The sequence below is a fragment of the Denticeps clupeoides genome, chromosome 1, assembly GCF_900700375.1.
Source record: "Denticeps clupeoides chromosome 1, fDenClu1.1, whole genome shotgun sequence".
In the NCBI taxonomy this organism is placed as follows: domain Eukaryota; kingdom Metazoa; phylum Chordata; class Actinopteri; order Clupeiformes; family Denticipitidae; genus Denticeps; species Denticeps clupeoides.
Window position 1 is genome coordinate 5,451,150 of NC_041707.1, and position 20,070 is coordinate 5,471,219.

General features: G+C 45.9%; 1 protein-coding gene across 14 annotated transcripts in view; it reads left to right on the plus strand.

Moving 5' to 3' along the window:
- Nucleotides 1-1,257: 1,257 nt before the first annotated feature.
- nrxn3a (neurexin 3a) overlaps nt 1,258-20,070 on the plus strand; it is a 236,087-nt gene continuing 217,274 nt past the window's right edge. For all 14 annotated transcript variants that reach the window (XM_028987720.1, XM_028986089.1, XM_028992522.1 and 11 more), the window contains exons 1-5: nt 1,258-1,397; nt 4,815-5,818; nt 10,628-10,645; nt 12,157-12,183; nt 12,426-12,437. In XM_028987720.1, coding sequence (XP_028843553.1) covers nt 5,122-5,818; nt 10,628-10,645; nt 12,157-12,183; nt 12,426-12,437 — 754 coding nt within the window. In that variant the 5' untranslated portion in view covers nt 1,258-1,397; nt 4,815-5,121. The remainder of the gene's footprint in view (nt 1,398-4,814; nt 5,819-10,627; nt 10,646-12,156; nt 12,184-12,425; nt 12,438-20,070) is intronic.

Consider the following 20,070-nt stretch of genomic DNA (forward strand, 5'->3'; position numbering starts at 1 on the left):
GCAGAGGACAAATTTCACTGTGTGCACTGTGTGCTGTGCTGCTGTGTATCACAAGTGACAATCACTTCACTTTCTTTTGACTTTCACTTCCCCATGCCTTTGGGTTGGTATTGTTGTCGTACATTTACCTCCATGAGACTATTCACACTGTAATGGTGCGAACATCTAGAAAGGTCTCCAAAGAAGCAGTTAATTACACCATCATGAGTTTAAATTTGCAAATGAACACAAAGTCATCAAAATCTTCCTCAGTATTCTGGGACTCGGCATCCATGAGGAGACCTGCACCTTCCCAGGACGACTTTTCACAGCCTTTACCCTGACAACATTTACACCACATCAATAATAATCATAATCAGTTCACATCATTGAATAAAAACTGGATATCTGATTAACAAGAACCATTTTACCAAAGTCACTATCTAAAAAAATAAGCTAAATAAGAAATTAAAATACAGCATACGCTGTTATTTATTTATCGTTTTTTTATTCTGTACATGCAGAGGAATAAAGTTACAAACCTCCTTTCAGTTGACTGTACCTCAGAAAGTACAGGACGGGACCTTTGAGACACCATGTTGTACCTTGATTTGGTTGATTTGGGAAAATTTTACCCCATGTTAATGAACCCAATTAACCCAACGTTCCCACAAAAACGTTCTGAAATCGTGATTGGTTGGCTGCAGTGATAGAATGGCTAGTGGGTTTTAATTTTTCATCGCAGAACAACACAACAGACGACATGAGGGATGTACGTGAAATTACGTCAACGGCAGAAAAAAAACCTCACAGACAGACATAGCTGCGTACAGCTCAGTGTGTTAGGTCGCCGGTTCGAGCCCAGCCTACCTTCTGCAGTGTCTTTAACCCCCAGCTCCCCGGGCAACACAACATCATACTTACATAAAAACAAGATTTTAAATTGCAGTCATGACTGGTACACAGTTGTGCCTTAATGCGCCTACGTTCTTCAGAAGGAACTCAGTGGGATTGTAACCCCGCCCCTGGCGCCCTCTGATTGGTCCGTCGATTAAAAAGCCTAATTTAAATTTTTTTTTTATTGTTTACCGGTTACGACTGAGAAATATAACACAACAAAAAAACAACACAAATATATATATATACATATATCTTTTTTTTTTTTTTTTTTTAAAGGCGGCGCCTTTAAATGGCGTCTCCGGTAACCGGCCGGTGGGCGGGGCCTGCGGCGCGCGCGCGCGGAGCCTCGCCGTCGGGCCGCCAGTCGCGCGCCGCGATGCCAGCCGGAGACGCGGGGAGCCGCGCGCCGCTCGGACGCCTTCATCGCCGCCGCCGCCGCCGCCGCCACCCTCGTCATCCTCGCTAGCGCCGGACGCGCGTAATAACGCGGATTATGACGGCTTTCCAGCGCGCGCCAGGTCAGTCGCGCCGCGGACGGGTCTTTTTTTTTGGGGGGGGGGTTTTGTTGCCAATTAAACACACCTGGTCGTCATTAATATTAACGCTATTACTAATAACAACAACAATTCGGATATTTCCACCGCAGACGGTACAGACTTCCCTCTCTCCCTGCTCTCCAAAGTTGCTCTGAATAATAAATAAAGTTCTCAGGTGTGTGTGTGTGTGTGTGTGTGTGTGTGTTTTCTCTGTTCACATTTGCGCCGCCTTCTGTTAATTACAAACGATCGTTTCCAATTCCGTCATTTTTTGCTTGGTGCGTCCTAATAAATCTTTAAATTTCGAACTGCATTTACCAAAAAAAAAAAAAGACGAAGGAAAGAAATCGTGCGTTAGTTGTCAGACATTAAAAGTATTTCATTGCTTTTCAGGGCGCATTGATGTGTAATACATGCACGCGTCCAAGTAATAAGCGTTTGTAAATCATCGGGAATGTGGACATTTTATTATATTAGAATAACGATTGGATTTTACGTTCAGAAAAGAGAAAACGTTTCGGTTTTTGTTCGATTATTATTAATTTTTTATAGCATGAGTCGTCCGTTTATAAGAAACGAAACGCGTGGAATGACCTGCAATATTTCCACGCTGGATGGGAATTTTAAATATATATTTACATGTCTATATCTATATATCTATATTAAATATTTTTTCTGCTGTAATGAGGAAAGGCGGCAGGAAAATAAAAAAAGAAATAAAATAAAATTAATAAAGAGAATCGTTTCAGCCTCGTCGTCAGCATAAAAAAAAACCTAAATAATTTCTTGCTGGAAACCAGAACAGTGTGTGTGTGTGTGTGTGTGTGTGAGAGAGAGACTCAGGCCTCCCTTTTGTTAAAATACTGTAGTAAAATGTTAAGCTTTCCGTGTTTGACGCACAGGCGCGTTGCTCCGTTTTTAATATAAATATATTGATATATATATGTATCTATATATATTCTTCCTGTACGTTTTTGACGTTTTAAAATGAAAGATAATAACCGCTGATGTGTTTTAGGAATAAATGCTTTTGTCCCCTCTGGATTTGTGTTCTTTTCTTACGGAATAATCACCTTTTATCGGGTAAAACCGGGGGAATGTCGGGATTTTAGAACATAATTAGAAATGTGATGATTGTAGGTTTTACTCGCTTCTGTCGCTGAAAAACACGCAGCACGGCGTGTGTGTGTGTCTGTGTGTAGTTTGTCATGTCTGCTTTTCTGCAGCGTGTGTGTGTTCTGCATGGTTCTGCTGCAGTGTGTGTGTGTGTGTGTGTAATTATGTAATGTATGGTTTTTCTGCATCATGTGTGTGTTCTGGGTCGTGTGTATGAGTGTGTGTGTGTTCTACATGGTTCTGCTGCAGTATGTGTGTGTGTGTAATTATGTCATGTATGGGTGTTCTGTATCGTGTGTGTGTTCTGCATCGTTTTGTTGTATTATGTGTGTGAATGTGTGTAATTATGTCATATTTGGTTTTTCTGCATCGTGTGTGTGTGTGTTCTGCATCGTTTTGTTCTATCGTGTGTGTATGTGTCTGCATTTTTTTCTGCATTGTGTGTGTGATGTATAGAATGTTGAGATGTTATAATTTGTAGTGTATGATTTTCTGCAGTGTGTGTGTGTCATGCATGGTTTTTCTGCATCGTGTGTGTGTGTGTGATGTATAGCATGTGTAGATGTTATAATTTGTTGTGTATGGTTTTCTCCAGCATCTTGTGTGTGTGTGTGTGTTCTGCATCGTTTTGTTGTATCAAGTGTGTGTGTGTAATTATGTCATGTATGGTTTTTCTGCATCGTGTGTGTGTCGTGCATGTTTTTTCTGCATCGTGTGTGTGTGTCGTGCATGGTTTTTTTGCTTCGTGTGTGTGTTGTGCATGGTGTTTCTATATCGTGTGTTTGTCGTGCATGTTTTTTCTGCATCGTGTGTGTGCGTGATGTATAGAATGTGTAGATGTTTTAATTTGCTATGCATGGTTCTGCTGCAGAGTGTGTGTGTGTGTGTAGATGTGGCTCTGCCGTGTGTAGGAGGGCGGGTCTGGCTGGGGGTGGGGACAGGGGAGGTGACGTCATTGCCGAAAATCCGCACCTAGGCAGGCGCGTGGCGGTCATCTGAACACGTCGCCTTGTTCGACGTGATGAACGGATGACGGAGGGAGGAGTGCAGGAGGGGGGGCTTCGCGGGAACGACGATCTGCGCAGTTTAACCTCTTCAACCCCCCCCCCTCCGAATGGAAATGGTGGCGGCGGGGATCCGTTACTCGAACCCGTTACCCGGTTGAAATATTAGCCGCCGATTGGGTTACGGCCGTGTAATCCGAGCGCTGTGCATTGTGGGGCACCTGGATTGGTAATTTCGATCACCGTGTACGCCTTTTCCGTTATCACACCGCAATATAACCATTTACAAAAACGAACCCATTAAAGAAGGGTGTTGCGGTGTGAGAGGTCATCATTTCGCGACGTCTTACGTAGTCACGTTATTTAAAAAGCTTTAAATTGAGAACATAAAATAAGGCAATTCTTTTAGTCACCAGTGATTATTTAAAATAACTTTTTTTTATTCTTATCTCTAAAACTAGAATTGCGCCAAAAACAATAGCACTAACAGAGAATCCCCAGCTCAGTAAACCAAGATAGCGAATTGTAATTTCCTCATTGATTTTTTTTCCGTGCGTGTAGTTCTGTAGTACGTTTATTACGTGTTTTTTTTTTTTTTTTTTTTTTTTTAAATCGCTGGAACTCGCCAGCACGCCAGACGTCCATTGTGGCGCTTTCAAGGGCCATCACCCCACGCAGATGAGACGCCCCCGGCCGACACCGCGCATGCGCCGCGCATCTTATTTCACCACCAAACAGTCAACGTAAAGCGTTTTTTTTCCCCACACCAAAAGGATATCTAACTATTTAGGTAAAAAAAAACAAAAAAACAATAAATCGCCACTGAATAAACCTCCACTGAAGCCACGCCCATTTGCTGATGACTAGGATGGGAAAAATAGATGCTCTGTCTAGAAACTTACGTTTACATTTACTTTTATGGCATTTATCAGACTCCCTTATCCACAGGGACTTACAGTCAGTAGTTACAGGGACAGCCCCCCCCTAGAGCAACTTATGGTTAAGTGTCTTGCTCAGGGACACAATGGTAGTAGTTTGGATTTACATTTACGGCATTTATCAGACGCCCTTATCCAGAGCGACGTACAATCAGTATTTACAGGGACAGTCCCCCCGGAGCAACTCAGGGCTAGGTGTCTTGCACAGGGACACAATGGTAGTAAGTGGGATTTTACACTTAAAATGACTATTAAAGAATTGTGAATGTCGTTCAACCGAGTTTAAGGCCTGATGACGTTCCCTCGTTTCTGTGTAAATCAGCGTCTCCGTGTTCCAACAGTTCCCGACCTGAAGGCGAGGCGGAGCGACCCCGCGGCAACATGAAGACAGGCAGGAAGAGCGCGAGTCCCGCCGGCTCTGTCGTCTGATGGGCTCTCGGTGGATCCCCGCCCTCCAGCCCGAGCCCGACCGAGCCCCCCGCTCCTGCTCCCGCCCGGATACCGGTGCATCGCGCGTGGCCTTGTGATTCCCTATTGTTCCTGTGAGGTTTCCGCGGTTGGATTTATTCTGGATATATATCGACCGGCAATCTCGATGGTCTGGGGCTATTTGGGATTATAGGCCCCGCCCGCTCCAGCACCTTCAGTATGAATGCCCTGCGCTACCCTCTCCAGTTACAGCTGCTGCTGAGCACTGTTCTGGGCCCCTGTCTGGCCCTGGAGTTTATGGGGGCCCCGGGACAGTGGGCCCGCTATCTCCGCTGGGACGCCAGCACCAGAAGTGACCTCAGCTTCCGGTTCAAAACGGACGTGTCCACCGCGCTGCTCTTGTACTTCGACGACGGCGGCTACTGCGACTTCCTGCAGCTGATGGTGGTCGAGGGGAAGCTGCAGCTGCAGTTCAGCATCGACTGCGCCGAGACCACCGTGGTGTCGGACAAGAGGGTCAACGACAGCAACTGGCACTTTGCCACGCTGGGCAGGTACAACCTGAGGACTGTGCTGCTCCTGGACGGCATGACCAAGGTGGACGAGGTCCGGCCGCAGAGGCAGTACATGAAGATCGTCAGCGACCTCTTCCTGGGCGGAGTCCCCCGGGACATCCTCCCGTCCGCGCTGACCCTGCCCACGGCCAGGGACCTGCCGCCGTTTAAGGGAGTTATCGCGGACCTGAGGTACGGCAACAAGGCGCCCACGCTGCTCAGCAGCCAGAAGGTCCGCCTGGACATGGAGGGCCTGTGCGCGGAGAACCTGTGCGAGAACGGCGGGAGCTGCTCCGTGGTGGACGGGGAGACGCTGTGCGACTGCTCCAAGACGCAGTACGTCGGCCGCTTCTGCAACGAAGGTACCTTCGCCCTCGTCCGCGTGTTACGCTTGCGCTGGCGGCGGCGGGTTTAATGATGTCTCCACTCCAGTGGCGGAGGGGAGGGGCCCTCCGGAGCCGGGGCGCCATGCAATCACAAGATGGCAGGTGCTTGAATCCGGCCCTTTTGTGTCGAGACTTCGGCTCTTTTTTTTTTTTTTTGGCTTCCCTTCAATCCCCCCCCCCCCGCCTCTCCCTCCGCAGGTCTTACATTACGGTCGAAATTGATTTTCGATTAAATGCTTTAAAAAGAAGAAGAAATGCTGCTCGGCTCCTTTGTAAACCGTTTCGGGGGGGGGCGGATTTCCTCCCGCCGGGCCAGAGACGCGCGAGAAGTCGCTTCCGTGGAGTCCGTGTGGTATTTCGGGCTTTTTTTTATCAGTCCAGATGCCACCCCCCTCCTGCTGCAGTCTCCCGCTCCTTCCGTCCGTATATTTACGCCACGGTGCTGAAGGCCGCCGGTTGGACGTGCCGGGTGGGACTTCCTCTTCCACCTCTCGTGACTGAAGTGTTTCAAATGATCAGTGTGTCCCGCTCCTACGGCGGGGACGGTTCTTCTCACTGCAGACACTGGCTCGCTCGTAGTAAAAATGTCCTGAACGTTGGGCACTAAAACGTTGATGACTTCTCAATTTTTTTTGTGGCAAATGAAACATTAGAAATTCTCTAGAAAAACTGAGTCTATGGCACATAGTTTTGCCACAAAAGCACAAGCTCATTAGTTGAGTTCATTGTCTTGAAAAGGTGCTGAAACGCGTGTGTGTGTGTGTGTGTGTGTGTGTGTTTGAGACACCACCTTGGGGCTGTTCTATGAAGAAATTAAAATGGAAGGTGGAATGATATTTAAAATCAACGCGCCAGAGCCTGTCACCTTCAACGTTCCTCTCAGCCAATCAAAACTCCAGTTTCAGTCTCATCCTAACAATGCTTCCCAAAACGTGGAAGGCACTTTAATAAACTGTCGGTGTTCACGTCACCGATCATTGAATCACCTGTATTAGCTCCATACGTGCATATTCCAAGTATGTCCCATTGAAGCTGGGAATGAACTGTGTGAGGTGTTACAAAAAACCGGTAGAAGAGAGAACGCCGGAGGCTGCAGCCTTAACGTACCTCCAGGTGTGAGTGGAATGAGGTCACAGCTGGTCCATAATGCAAGCCGTCGACCCCCCCCCCCCCCCCCCCTCCTGTCCCTCGCGCGGTGCACGCAGAAAGCCACCACGCCACCGAATTACATGACATTTGAAAAAAAGATTCAGTCGCAGCGCAGTCGTGCGCTCACCCACGCGAGCACGTTTTGTGTTTCACCTCTACGTAATGGCTTTTTGTACATCAAAGGGATTTAAAAAAATGTATATACGTTCCCAGAATATGAATTTTAAGGAGACCCGCATGGACCAAGCGGTCTCCGAACTTGCAATGTGGTGAGAAGAAAAAAAAGAGAAGAAAGAGAAGCAGCAGTTCTTAACAATAATGATATTAATAATATTAATTGCATAAAAACTATTATAATGTATTTAAAATGTAAAAATCCGGAAAGCATCACTTTTTGCTACGTTACAGCCTTATTCCAAAATGGATGAAATTAAATTGTTTCCCTCAGAATTCTGCAAATAACATACCAAAATGACAATTATTTCTTTTTAATACATTTACATTTAATACATCAGGTTGCATCCTGTCCCCTGATCATCCTTGAGATCTGGGGAAAGGTTACAGAAAATCGTCTGCTGTGCAATGAGCACAGTGTGGGTGAAGTTGGAAACCTCCAGTTCTCTTCCTAGAGCTGTTCCGGCCACCTAAACTGAGTGATCAGGGAATAAGAGCCTTAGTCAGGGAGGGGACCAAGAACCCAGTGGTCACCCTGTAAGATCTCCAGTTGTCCTCTGTGGACAGGGAAGAACCTTCTAGAAGAACCACCATCTCTGCAACAATCCACCAATCAGGCCTGTATTGTAGAATGTAGAGGCCAGACGGAAGCCACTCCTTAGTAAAAGGCACATGGCCACAAGTAATCGGTTCTGGTTCACTAGGACTCAAACCATGAATACAATCTTTTTATTCACGACTACTGTTGTAGTTTTTTCTGGCATATGTCAGACTGTAAGCAAGTTACAAGTTAGTCTAGGGAACATAGCAGTGGGGTGTGGGAGAATTTGGGAAGGTTGAAAACCAGTCGTGCTGGTACCTTCTGTTTTAGTTGTAGAGGCCAGATTGCATTCAGAGGTAGACCTGCCAGAAGGGACTTACAGTAATCCAGTCATGAGGTTACTAGGGACTGAACGAGTATCTGGGTGGCCTGTGTTGATAGATAAGGGCGGATTCGTCTGATATTGTATAGATATTTATGCCAAGTATCACATTTGGAGGAAACAAGGCACCACTCATCACCAGGCCAATACGATCCCTACAGTGAAGCATGGTGGTGGCAGCGTCATGCTGTGGGGATGGTTTTCAGCTGCCGGAACTGGGAGACTAGTCTGGATGGAGAGAAAGATGACTGCGGCAATTAACAGAGATATGCTGGATGAAAACCTGCTCCAGGGCGCTCTTTAACTCCGACTGGGGTGACGATTCATCTCTCAGCAGGACAAATACCCTAAACACACAGCCAAGATATCAAAAGAGTGGCCCCAGCCAGAGCCCACACTTGAATCTGACTGAGATTTTAAAATGTCTGCGCACCGACACTTCCCGTCCAACCTGACGGAGCTTGAGAGGTGTTGCAAAGAGGAATGGACGAAACTGGCCAAGGACAGATGTACCAAGCTTGTAGCATCATATTCAAAGACCCAGGTTCAAATCCCACTTACTACCATTGTGTCCCTGAGCAAGACACTTAACCCTGAGTGTCTCCAGTGGGGGACTGTCCCTGTAACTACGGATTGTAAGTCGCTCTGGATAAGGGCGTCTGGTAAATGCTGTAAATGTAAACATTTTGTGAAAAATGAAACAATTTTCATTTTGTCGTTATGGGGTGTTGTGTGTATTCCAAATGTTGGAATAAGGCTGTAACATAAGAAAATGTGGGACAAAGTGACTGTGAACACTTTCTGGATGCACTGTAAGCCATTAGGATGGTTCCTGTCATTAATGTAGCAAATAGAACATTTTTTGTCATTGTATTACTTGTGCACACGAGGCTAAATGTGCTTCTGACTTCAACTTTTTGCATCATTTGCCTGTAAAGGGTTGAGTCGCTACATCGTGGCCACTTATCGAAATAATAAGTTGTTGTCAAAGAATCAAATGCCCCGTCTGGCATGCCACATGGTTCTCCTGTCGCCCCGCTCATTCGTGTTTGGAGCGTTTCATGTGTAACTTTAACTGCTGTTCGGGGTTATAATGTGCTGTCTGCACGTCTGTAAAGGTCAAAGTGTCAGCAGATAGAGCTCAGATGAGACTCGCACCTCCAAAAAGAAGCTCACAAGACCCTCATGGTCGGACCTAATCCTGAAAATATGTTCACGACCGCCAGAAATAAAGCAGACTTGCTGTAGGATTAATCTCAGGCACGAAACTGGGTCAGCACGGAGACGTACGGAGAGCTGAGAGGGAAGCCCCTATGGAAATCAGCGCTAATGTTGCTGTCGATCCTCATGAACCGAGCAGCAGATTACTGGGCGGCAAGGCCTCATTTGCATTTTCCGCTATGCCGCTAACCTTGGCCGGGCCCCGTGGTCACGGCGTCACGTGGCCCGAAATGTTTAAGAGAACACCGTGTGGCGTGTCACGGACGGCGCGGGAGCATGGAAACAGCATGTTCGGTCCCCGAGCCGCGGCCGGCCAGACTCCAGGCTAAATTAATATCTAATATATCTCTGATTACGCCGCACTAAAAGCGTTAAATGGACTCCGACTCAATTAGATTCCTTCTAATTTCCGTCGGCTTATTAGCGGCTAAACGCGGCTGTTGTGATGGCCAGTGGTCTTGCTTTCCAGCCTTCTAATGTATTTTCAATTACAGACGAGGACCCTTAAAGGGCACCAGGGGTCCTGTAGCCATCTTCGACCGTGTCCATGCCGCAGTGAGTCTGAAGAATGCATGTTTGTAAGTGTTGAGAGGAGGATATGATGAAAAAAAAAGTTGTTTTCTCGATATAATGCTCTAATGGAATTTCATGTGAGACCGGAGCCCACCTCCGCGATAGGTGTAGCTTCAGGTTGATCACCTCGTAACAGAGTAAATCGTTCAAACAAACGTATCTCCAGAGAAAGTCAGAGGGAAATGAAGACAGCACTTTATAATGTCCTCCACCGACCTCCGTTTTGGAAGGAGCACGGGGCGCTTTGACCACGCGTCCCGCCCGGAGCCAGGCCGGTGTCTGCGCTGAGAGAGAACTAATGGGGTTTAAACTACGGGTTGGTGCACTTCACACACACACACACGAAAAACAAAAACTCTCACAGCACCATAAATCCACGAGCCCTCCGCCGCGGCGCGGCCTTGCCGGACCCGCCGGGGATTTATGGTGCGAGCGTTTATGCGGGGCAAGTGTGCGCGGCGTGCGCGAGGGCGTATATCTTCCCGCCCTTTGTGGAAGGGATGATGGGCGGGGCGATCGCTGTGGATCTGCTTCCTCCAGGCGGGGACAGATGAGGTGAGGTGTGTCGCCGTGCGATACGTGCACAGGAACCAGAGGGTCTGGTGCACGTGGGCGTGTGTGTTTTTTATTTGCATGAGTAACGTCATGCAAAGAGAATCCGAGTGTATCTAACTCTCTCTCTCTCTCTCTCTCTCTCTCTCTCTCTCTTTCTCTAAATCTCTTCCTTTTGCCAATGGAACTTCAGAGGTCAACAGGGTCCCAGGTGAGTTTCTACTCTACAGTAGTCACAAAATGTCTTTTTTCATTTTATTATTGAACCCATTAATCCATTCTCTTCAATAGGATTATATGCTGCATGAGTCTGGATTTATATAGGAACCACAGCTGGGATAATGATTCCTGTACAAACAAGAGACCGAATAATTCAGCGCCAGTAAAACCTTGGAGTTTTCATCGGTTGTCATTTGAGCAAAAGCTGAAAATAAAGTGCCATAATATGCACATATATACATTAAAATAGTTACACGTCTCAGAGAGCATTATAAAAGCAATACGGGATGCAATGTAGGCAGGAGTGTAAATGAGATACATTGGTACTTGGGTCTGAAGAGCATATATATTGTAGTTACATAGTAACTGCCTCTTATATGTGAATGATTGCCTGTGCGACAGAGAAAATCCGATTTAATTACCAGTAAAAAGTTTTAATTGCAATAAAATTCTGTCTAAAGTCACTTTACTCTAATTTACCTGTGTCATTCCATGTTTGGGGTCAGGCAGTAGTCCGGCTGCCTCGGTCTTGACAAACAGGGTGACCAGGGCTCCGCCCGCTCTTATGTGTAAATGCTGCAGGATTGATGTTGCCCTTAATACAACAATTCTAATTGAAGTGATCATTATAAAATCCATGCAGTAATGCAGCCCTAAACAGGATTTTTCGAATCACTATCGGCTTCAATTTCAGCCTCATGTCCACGTATTTATATGGTATTTAGATGATGAACCCAGACTTTCTCCGATGCTGCTGCACTGTGGCTAGGGATGGGTGATTTCATGTAGTTTAAAATTTCAAGACCATAGTATTGATAATTTTCTAGATTATTGGCTAATTTAATGGTAACTGCATGTCAGGGGTGAGACTAGCCTAGTGGGCAACACACCCGCTTGTGAACCAGAAGTCCACAAAGTTTGCTGGTTCAACCCCCACTTACCTCCATTGTGTCCCTGAGCAAGACACTTAACCCTGAGTGTCTCCAGGGGGCGACTGTCCCTGTTACTACTGTACAGGATAAGGGTGTCTGATAAGTGCCATAAATGTACATTTTCCAAAAACATGCATTGGAAGACTATTGGGTTTTACTCCTGTTCCGCCCGGAATGTCAATATCATGGAATAATATGAATATATAATTTTTTTTACCTTCATTTTACGATGTTTTATGTCCAGCAAAATAGGAAGTCTATGAGGAACCAAACCAAAAACACGGTGGATAAAAGTAGAAGTATCAGTAAAATCGTAATGATCCTCATCATTCCAAGGTTTTACTGGCACTGAGAAATGATTATCCAGACTGCAGTTCCCATACAAATCCAGAATCATCACTTCCATTTTCCCTACCGAAAGCTTTTCACAAGCGGAAGAAAGCTTGATTCTGCCAGCGTTCGATGCCATGCTTTCCTTCACGGGAAACATGTGACATCACAATACCCAGCGTATTGAGTTGTGTGTTCTCTCTAATTTCTCTCTCTCTCTCTCTCTTCTTTTTTTCTGAAGGGTTTGCCCACCTGATAACCGAGCAAGGTATCTTCCCTCCTGTCTTTCTTGCACTGTGTGGTTGCGCATGTTCGAGATGTGTGAACAAAACGGAATGTGTTGCAGTGTGTTGAGCATGCTGGAGTGTTTTTTTTTTTTTTTTTTTTTCTTATGTGTGGACTTGCTTGGAACATCAACCAGCAATGATGTCTCCTTCAATAATGTCTCGTTTTTTTCCCCCCCGCCTTCCTTCCGCTGCTTTCTTCTGATCTTCCTCCTGGCATCTGTAGCTAAAAGCAAAGGTACAGCTCTGTTTTTTTTTTATTTGTCACTCCGCTGTGCAGGATTTGTGTGAAAGGGTGTCTGGCTTTGTTAACGTGCTTCCTCATCGTGGGTGCTTGAGTTGTGTGGATAATTTAACGAGTTTTAATGGAAAGAGAAAAGACAGCGGGCCAGCGGAGCAGGGCTGGGTCATACTCTCATTCTTTTACTTGTTGGCTCACAAACTTGAAACCAATGTTTTGTTTAATTACTGTTCATTTTTCCATTATAATTTTTTTTTTTACTTTGTCTTGCAATGTTGTTTTGGGATTGTGTTCTTCTGATATGATCTGAGTCATTGTCCATTTCTTTGGGAAAATCTTGGCTAATCAAGTCGCCACAGTTTTTTGTCTTTTGTTTGCTGGTTTGCTGGTACTAATCGGCAATGCTTACATAGATTAAATATTTATGCATTTGCATTTATAGTGCATATATTACATAGTTAATATTCAAGGTCCTCACAATGAAACAAAAATAAATGCGTGTGTGTGTGTGTTTTGTGTGTGTGTGTGTGTGAGAGAGGGAGAGAGAGAGAGAGAGAGGTGCATCACTCACAGTGGCCGTATTTTTAGCATCTCATTTAAATGCTGTCCTGTCAGTCATCTCTCTCGCGCTCTCTCTGGAGAGTCGCCCAGATGAACTTGATTTCGAGGAGCTCCCACCGGGACAGCTGTGCTCGCACTGACATGTCCTCATCACACCCCGACCGCCAGTCAACGAGAGCGTCTCGACCGGCCGTCTCTGTACTAAACGCTCTCAGCACATAACAACACAGCCGTAGATGGCCCATCTGGATTCTTCCGTATGTTTTATTAATGCAGTAGTTACATGGAATAAAGACGTGGAATTGACTTGCCAAAGGGTCCCTGGAATGTTAAATTGTGATCAGCTGAACTTGCATTTGATGTTGTGGCCAAGAAAAAAAATAGGATCCTAGAAAACCTCCCAGCCAATCACATTCAATTTCAGATTAAATCTTTTGCATGAATGGTGTTAATTAAATATCGTTCAACACGGTACACACCTTCCACACCGAACGCTGTGAAGCGTGGCGAAGAATCACTTCCAGACAGTTTTTCCTTACTATTATCTATCAACTGAGTTAATTGAAATGATAAAAATGTTATTTACTGCTTTTCTCTGGAACAAATGAAACGGCTTGATTATAGTTCACCCCAAATTTTGTTGTATTTGACCTGTTTTTAGTCCCTGTAGGGTGACATGATCATCGTTTTTTTTTTCGTGCAGACAGACAGGGATCAGAACACCAAAGTCGTGTGCAGCGAGCCCGATGCGGCGATCAGTAACCGCTGCTGCCTCAGAGGGTTTTATGCATGGGCAGACAAGCGGGGCGTTCCTCCAGTTCCCGAGCATAAACGGGGGGTGCCAGGCTCCCTAATGCGACTTCACACCACTCGGGCAGTCACGGGTGCAGCCATTAATTCCCGTGTAGCCGTACCCCGTCCATCGTCCCGCCGTCCCTGACACTTTACTACAAACCCGCCCCTCTGTCTGCCTGCGTTAAGACGACGGACCCTTTCATTTGGACTCCATTCGTGTCCCAGCAGTTGGGCGAGGATGAAAAATGTTTATTCATCTCAAAGAGTGGACCTGATTCCTTTATTTCTGCGGCGTGCGACTTCCAGGCGTTCCCCACCCTGTTTTGCCGATTGTTTTACTCAAATTCAAAGTAAAGTGTAGTGATTGTCACATGTGATACACAGCACAGCACACGGTGCACACAGTGAAATGTGTCCTCTGCATTTAACCCATCACCCTGAGTGAACAGTGGGCAGCCATGACAAGCGCCCGGGGAGCAGTGTGTGGGGACGGTGCTTTGCTCAGCGGCACCTCAGTGGCACCTTGGCGGATCGGGATTCGAACCGGCAACCTTCTGATTACGGGGCCGCTTCCTTAACCGCTAGGCCACCACTGCCCCAAATTCAGGCCTGAATAGAGTTTCGCTCGCGCCACTAATCAGGCATCCTTTAATCACCATCTAAACGGCATATTGCCTGTAAACACGCAGGCTTTTTTTTGTACAGTAAATGTATAAAAGCAGAAGTGCAGCGTGGGCATGTCCTCCTGACGGAACCTCTAAAGGAGGTGTCAGCTGCAAGAGGCATCAGCTGGTCGGATTAGATTCCCTGTGCGCGCCGGTCCCGTGGCCATTTTAACCCGGTGCCCGTTTGAGGATGATCATATCAGTCATCTCGCCGTTCTCCACGTTGGCACTGACATATGTCAGCAAACAATGACAGGTCGTCAGAATGGAACGGGCACCTCGAGGGACTGGTCCTTCCTACAGTAAACAGCCCCCTCCTTTCCTGTCTTCCTCTCTCAAACTCTCACACACACACACACACACACACATATAGGTATGTGGGTATCGATCTGAGATTTGTGCTTCTGCTTGAGACTCTCACGCAGCCACTTGTCAACTTTGTCCACCGTCATCCGGCTCCACAGTCGCAGACTATCAGAAGAAATTGACCCACCGCCTGCCTCCATTTATGATACATTTACATTTACAGTATTTACTAGACGCCATTATCAAGAGCAACTTACAATCAGTAGTTACAGGGACAGTCCCCCCCTGGAGACACTCAGGGTTAAGTGTCTTGCTCAGGGACACAATGGTAGTAAGTGGGATTTGAACCTGGGTCTTCCGGCGAGTGTGTTACCCACTAGGCTACTACCACCCTGATTGTGTGTTGTTGGGGTTCAAACCCCACTTGCATTGTGTCCCTGAGCAGGACCCTTCACCCTGAACATCTCCAGGGGGACTGTCCCTGTAACTACTGATTGTAAGTCGCTCTGGATTAGGGTGTCTGCTAAATCCCGTAAACCTAATGAATGTTCATGTCACTAGGGTTAAAGGCACCTGCTTTTGGCCGAAATTGTGAATAAAATATTAGGAGGACGGGACTTGATTGCTCTGGTGACCTGTTTCCCTTTTCACCTTCCGCACATTCGCGTTCCTCAGCTCTGCTGGTGCGCTTTCATTCCCTTGCCAGTCATTCACATCGCAGAGATGACTCAGGCACGGCCTGCTGGGATGTGACGCACGGCAATGCGCTGCCATGAAGCTCAGATCTATAATCGTCCAGGGGCCACGTTTTTAAGAAACATTTGTTTTTGTTTTACAGTAATTACAGTAAAATCCACACTGACCCATTAAGACCAATCACGCAGGCACCCCGTGACCTTTGAAAGCAATGATGTGAGTGTGGCAACGGTAACAAGGCAACCAGGAACACCCTCTATGCAGATGAGGTCCATACAATAATGAACCAAAGTGAAATTATGCAAATAGTATGCTAATTACTTAATCATATCTGATTCCATTAAGGAAGTGTCCCTTTCGCTAACCTTGAGGAGACACCGATAAAGTACCGATCATTTCTGGACTATAGTAGTGTGTCTGTGTGTGTGTGTGTGTGTGTGTGTGTGTGTGTAACACCGGTCTGCACATGTGGTCCTCAGAGGGGTCTACACTCAGAGCACTGTCGCTATTTAAACTGGGATTTCTGTGAGTTCAGAGAGCTGAAAGGCTACACTGGAGATATTTAATCAGCAGTTTCCACCGAACATGAAATATTAGTCTAACCTTTAAGAGATATTTAAACCATGAGATATTTAATCAGGAATGCACAGACGCAGGTACAGTACATTCATTATAGACAGACGGATCATGTATCGTCTCAGCGGTATAATCATGTTCACACATTTCTACTGTAGAACATGATCCACAGAAGAACACTGGATCTCACACACACATACACACACACACACATTACAAATATCACGCATCACATCAAAGACAAACAGGTAGGCACGTGCAGTGCAGATTCTATTGTTCTTAAAGGCCAGATTAATAAATCTTTTTTTGATGGCAACTGTTGAGATCAGCCTTAAATTTCTTTGAAATCACACACCAATACTGAAGTAATTTATAACGGATGAAGTAGATTATAGGCATTAATGCACTCATAATATGAGCATAGATGGTAATGTAAATAGATTGGTAGACATTTAGATTTTTTCTGACACCGTCTGGCCAGTGACAGCTGGAGAAGGTGTGATAGGTGCTGCTTTGACCTCCGGAAATCCCTCTGGCACGTTTGATGGTGTCCGTGTGATAATGCAAGGCGGTGCTCCCTGACAGGGAGGTGATGGGTGGCGTGTGTGAGGAGCTGATAATGAAATCGCTATCGGTGTTCAGGAAAAATTCTAATTCCATTTGTTGCCCTAATCCCCATCAGTTGGACGTGGCCACTCTTTTCAGCAAATCATGTCAGATTCAAACAGGATGTGGGACCAAAGGAAGGCAGAATGGCAGTGAGGACCCGTCTGGAAAGGTGATGCTCTTGAAGATGGCAAGCGGGGCCAAGGAAGAGCTCTTACCTGATTAGCCGTGTTTGATTCACTAGCGCAGCGTGCCACCGGCCTCCCCGCCCCCCAGTCGTCTCATCAGTCCAGGAGCGTCTTGTTGATTTCGGTGCTCACTTCGGCGCCCACTGCTCATCACCGTGCCCCCGTCCTCCCCCCTTCCACTCGTGCAATCAGAGCTGCGCGCCCGGCCTCCTATGGAAGGACCTCACCGGCCCCTCCCCCACAGCCAACGTCCCCTCACGGCCCATTGAAACGGACACAACAGGGTCTCCCATCGCGCCTTATGTTTACCCACCAGGGCCAAATCTGAACAGGCACTAGACAAACCATAAGCAAAGCAATTGCAGTGCATGATGATTGCCTGCAATTTTTTCGGGTTTGAGAATATTGTATGCATGTTCAGACCATATACTTGCTCTATATTTACACCAGTAAACAGCATATTGCACAGCTAAGGTACAGTGATTGCAGAGAGTATATAGCACTGGGTCCTTCAGTACTGCACCGAAAACATGTAAACATGTGGTCTGGACTACAATAGAATTTAAATGGACACCATTAAAAGTATAAAGTGTACCAAGTGTGATAATGTGTGGCGGTGGTGGCCTAGTGAGCAGAGCACCGTCCCCACACACTGCTCCCAGGGCGCCTGTAAGGGCTGCCCACCACTCACCAAGGGTGATGGTTAAAAGCAGAGGACACATTTTGCTGTGTCACCGTGTGCTGTGCTGCATTGTCTCACAATGACAATCACTTCACTTTCACTTTCATAAAACCCAGCTGGTGAGCACATACTCCATTAACTAGAACGAGTAGAGGGTGTAATCCAGAATGTTCTCGAACTTGTTCTTCTCTTCACCTTCTCACCCAGGTGTCCAGGCCCCTCTCCCGACCTCTGACCTTCTTCATAATCACACATGACACTTTCATCCACTGTATACAACCGCTTGCATTCGGCTCCCAGAGGGAACAAGAGCTGTTTGATTGTGGTTGAATGGGATTATTATCCTGCCTTCTCGGCTGTGTACCCTCAGCCCATTTGTCCCCAGAGGGCCAGGACTCCCCTCCCCCTTGATAGTTCCTTTCCGGTCTGATTTAGAAGCTGCCAGAGGAACAGAAAACAGGCAATTATTGGCATAAATAGGCAATCACCAGGATAGAAATGCCTTTAATCAATCTGAAGGCCTGATTTGCGCAGATGTATTCATGTTGAGCTGCTGGTTGGAGAACATGTGAATCAGAAAATGTTTATTAAAACACTACTGTTCATGCATGGGTCAGAATAAAAGACTCGATTCAGTTTGTTCAGAGGTTCGTATCCTCAGATATTCAGTCACAGCTTTAAAAGTGAGGAATGTTCTTGCTGAAAGTGTGTTAAATTACTACTGCAAGGGTGGTCACAGTGTTTCACTGCATGCTTGTGAAAATAAAATAAAGAAAAAAAACACAGTTTTCATTCAGTTTTGAGAATTGTGTCAGAGTTTCAGCAGTTAGTGCATTTTTGGTGATGCTGGTGCAAAAGCAGGTCTCTTCTAGCCAAGGCTCTCAATCAGCTCAACATCTTACCATACGGTAGAATATGTTTTATTTGTCGTTTATTCACATGGAAGAAAATATTTTCTTCTGCAGCCAACCAGTTTTTGCAGCCAACCAATTTTGCATTTTGTTCACAGTCACATGGAATCTGATTATTTCAGTTCCGATTTGGGCTACTTCATGAAAAATAGGATCAGACACAAATCAGATTTTTAAAAATGCATGGACCTGTTTACATTGCTCTTGATCTCAGTGTCCGTGTTAAGTATTGGAAAGGATAATTCTGTTCACTGATACGGTGACATTTTTTTATCTTGCCCACGAGCAACATGAACATAATATGAAGATTGAGCATAATATGAAATATTAATTGTGATACAGCACAGCACACGGTACACACAGTGAATTTTGTCCTCTGCACTTAACCCATCACCCTGTGTGAGCAGTGGGCAGCCATGACAGTGCAGCAGCAAATGTGCTTCTAAATTTCTTATTCAGTTTGTAATAGTTTCTATTCAAACTCATTTCATGTTCTTATATGGAAGACTGGGAGAAATTTTATTTACAATTCACATGACCACAAACCAAATCTGTTTTAAACCTCTAATAAGTTAATTCTCATTATGTCTGTGAATTTATGGCTTTTGGGCAAATCCCTCCCCATCCGGGGACCAGAAGGCAGCGGGGCCAAGTGCCCGATGTTCAAATAGTGCCGCTCTGATCAGCATGCGTTATATGCATGATCCTGCATTGGAGGAGAGGAGAGTGGTGGAAGGCTGCTCTGCACAGAGCATATTCCCAAACTGCAGATCTGCACGGATTAATGCAAGCTTGTCCTTGGGCTGTTCACTTTGATCTGGGAAATCTTGGATGACCCTTTAAAGTTTCACTTCCCGCTACCTTTGGGCTGTTTTAATGCCTTCTTAAATAGTGAGCAGTTTCAGGCCTCTGCTATATTTAAACATGCACACACACAGACACACACACACACACACACACACTCCCATAAAAATGGTTATTTTTAAGACTGGAATAATCGATTATGAATAAAAGGTTCTCACATAAAAATGTATTAAAAAGTCATTACTGGTTTAATAGTTTAGAACAAAGGAACAACTAAGAATGTGTTAAGTGAAATGAGAGTGAAGTGATACACTGCAGCACTGCACACGTGAGACACAACAAAATGTGTCCTCTGCTTTTAACCATCACCCTTGGTGAGCAGTGGGCAGCCATGACAGGCGCCCGGGGGGGAAATTGTGTGAGGTCGGTGCTTTGCTCAGTGGCACCTTGGCGGACCGGCAACCTCCCGATTACCTACCCGCTAGGCCAATCGCTTCCCCGGTATCACCACAGAAGTGTCCCCTGCATATGTAACAATAATGATATTTGGCATTTTATGGTTGTAAAGAATATTGCCAATCAATAATCTATATTTGCTGAAGAGCTCTATCCTGTCTGTTTGGTTACTCAACCCATAAAACCAATGAAATCCAGAAATCCAGGAGATGTTGTTGGTCCACTGGATGTATGTAGGAATTGTGTTCTCTTCGTGACTCTTTTATTGTGGCGAAGGGGCCTTTAACTCCATAGTTTGGAGGTGAGTTTAGTGACCTGACTGGGGAACGGGGGCCGTGCATGGGGCCTGGTGTGTGATTTGAGGGTTGGAACACACAGGATGCC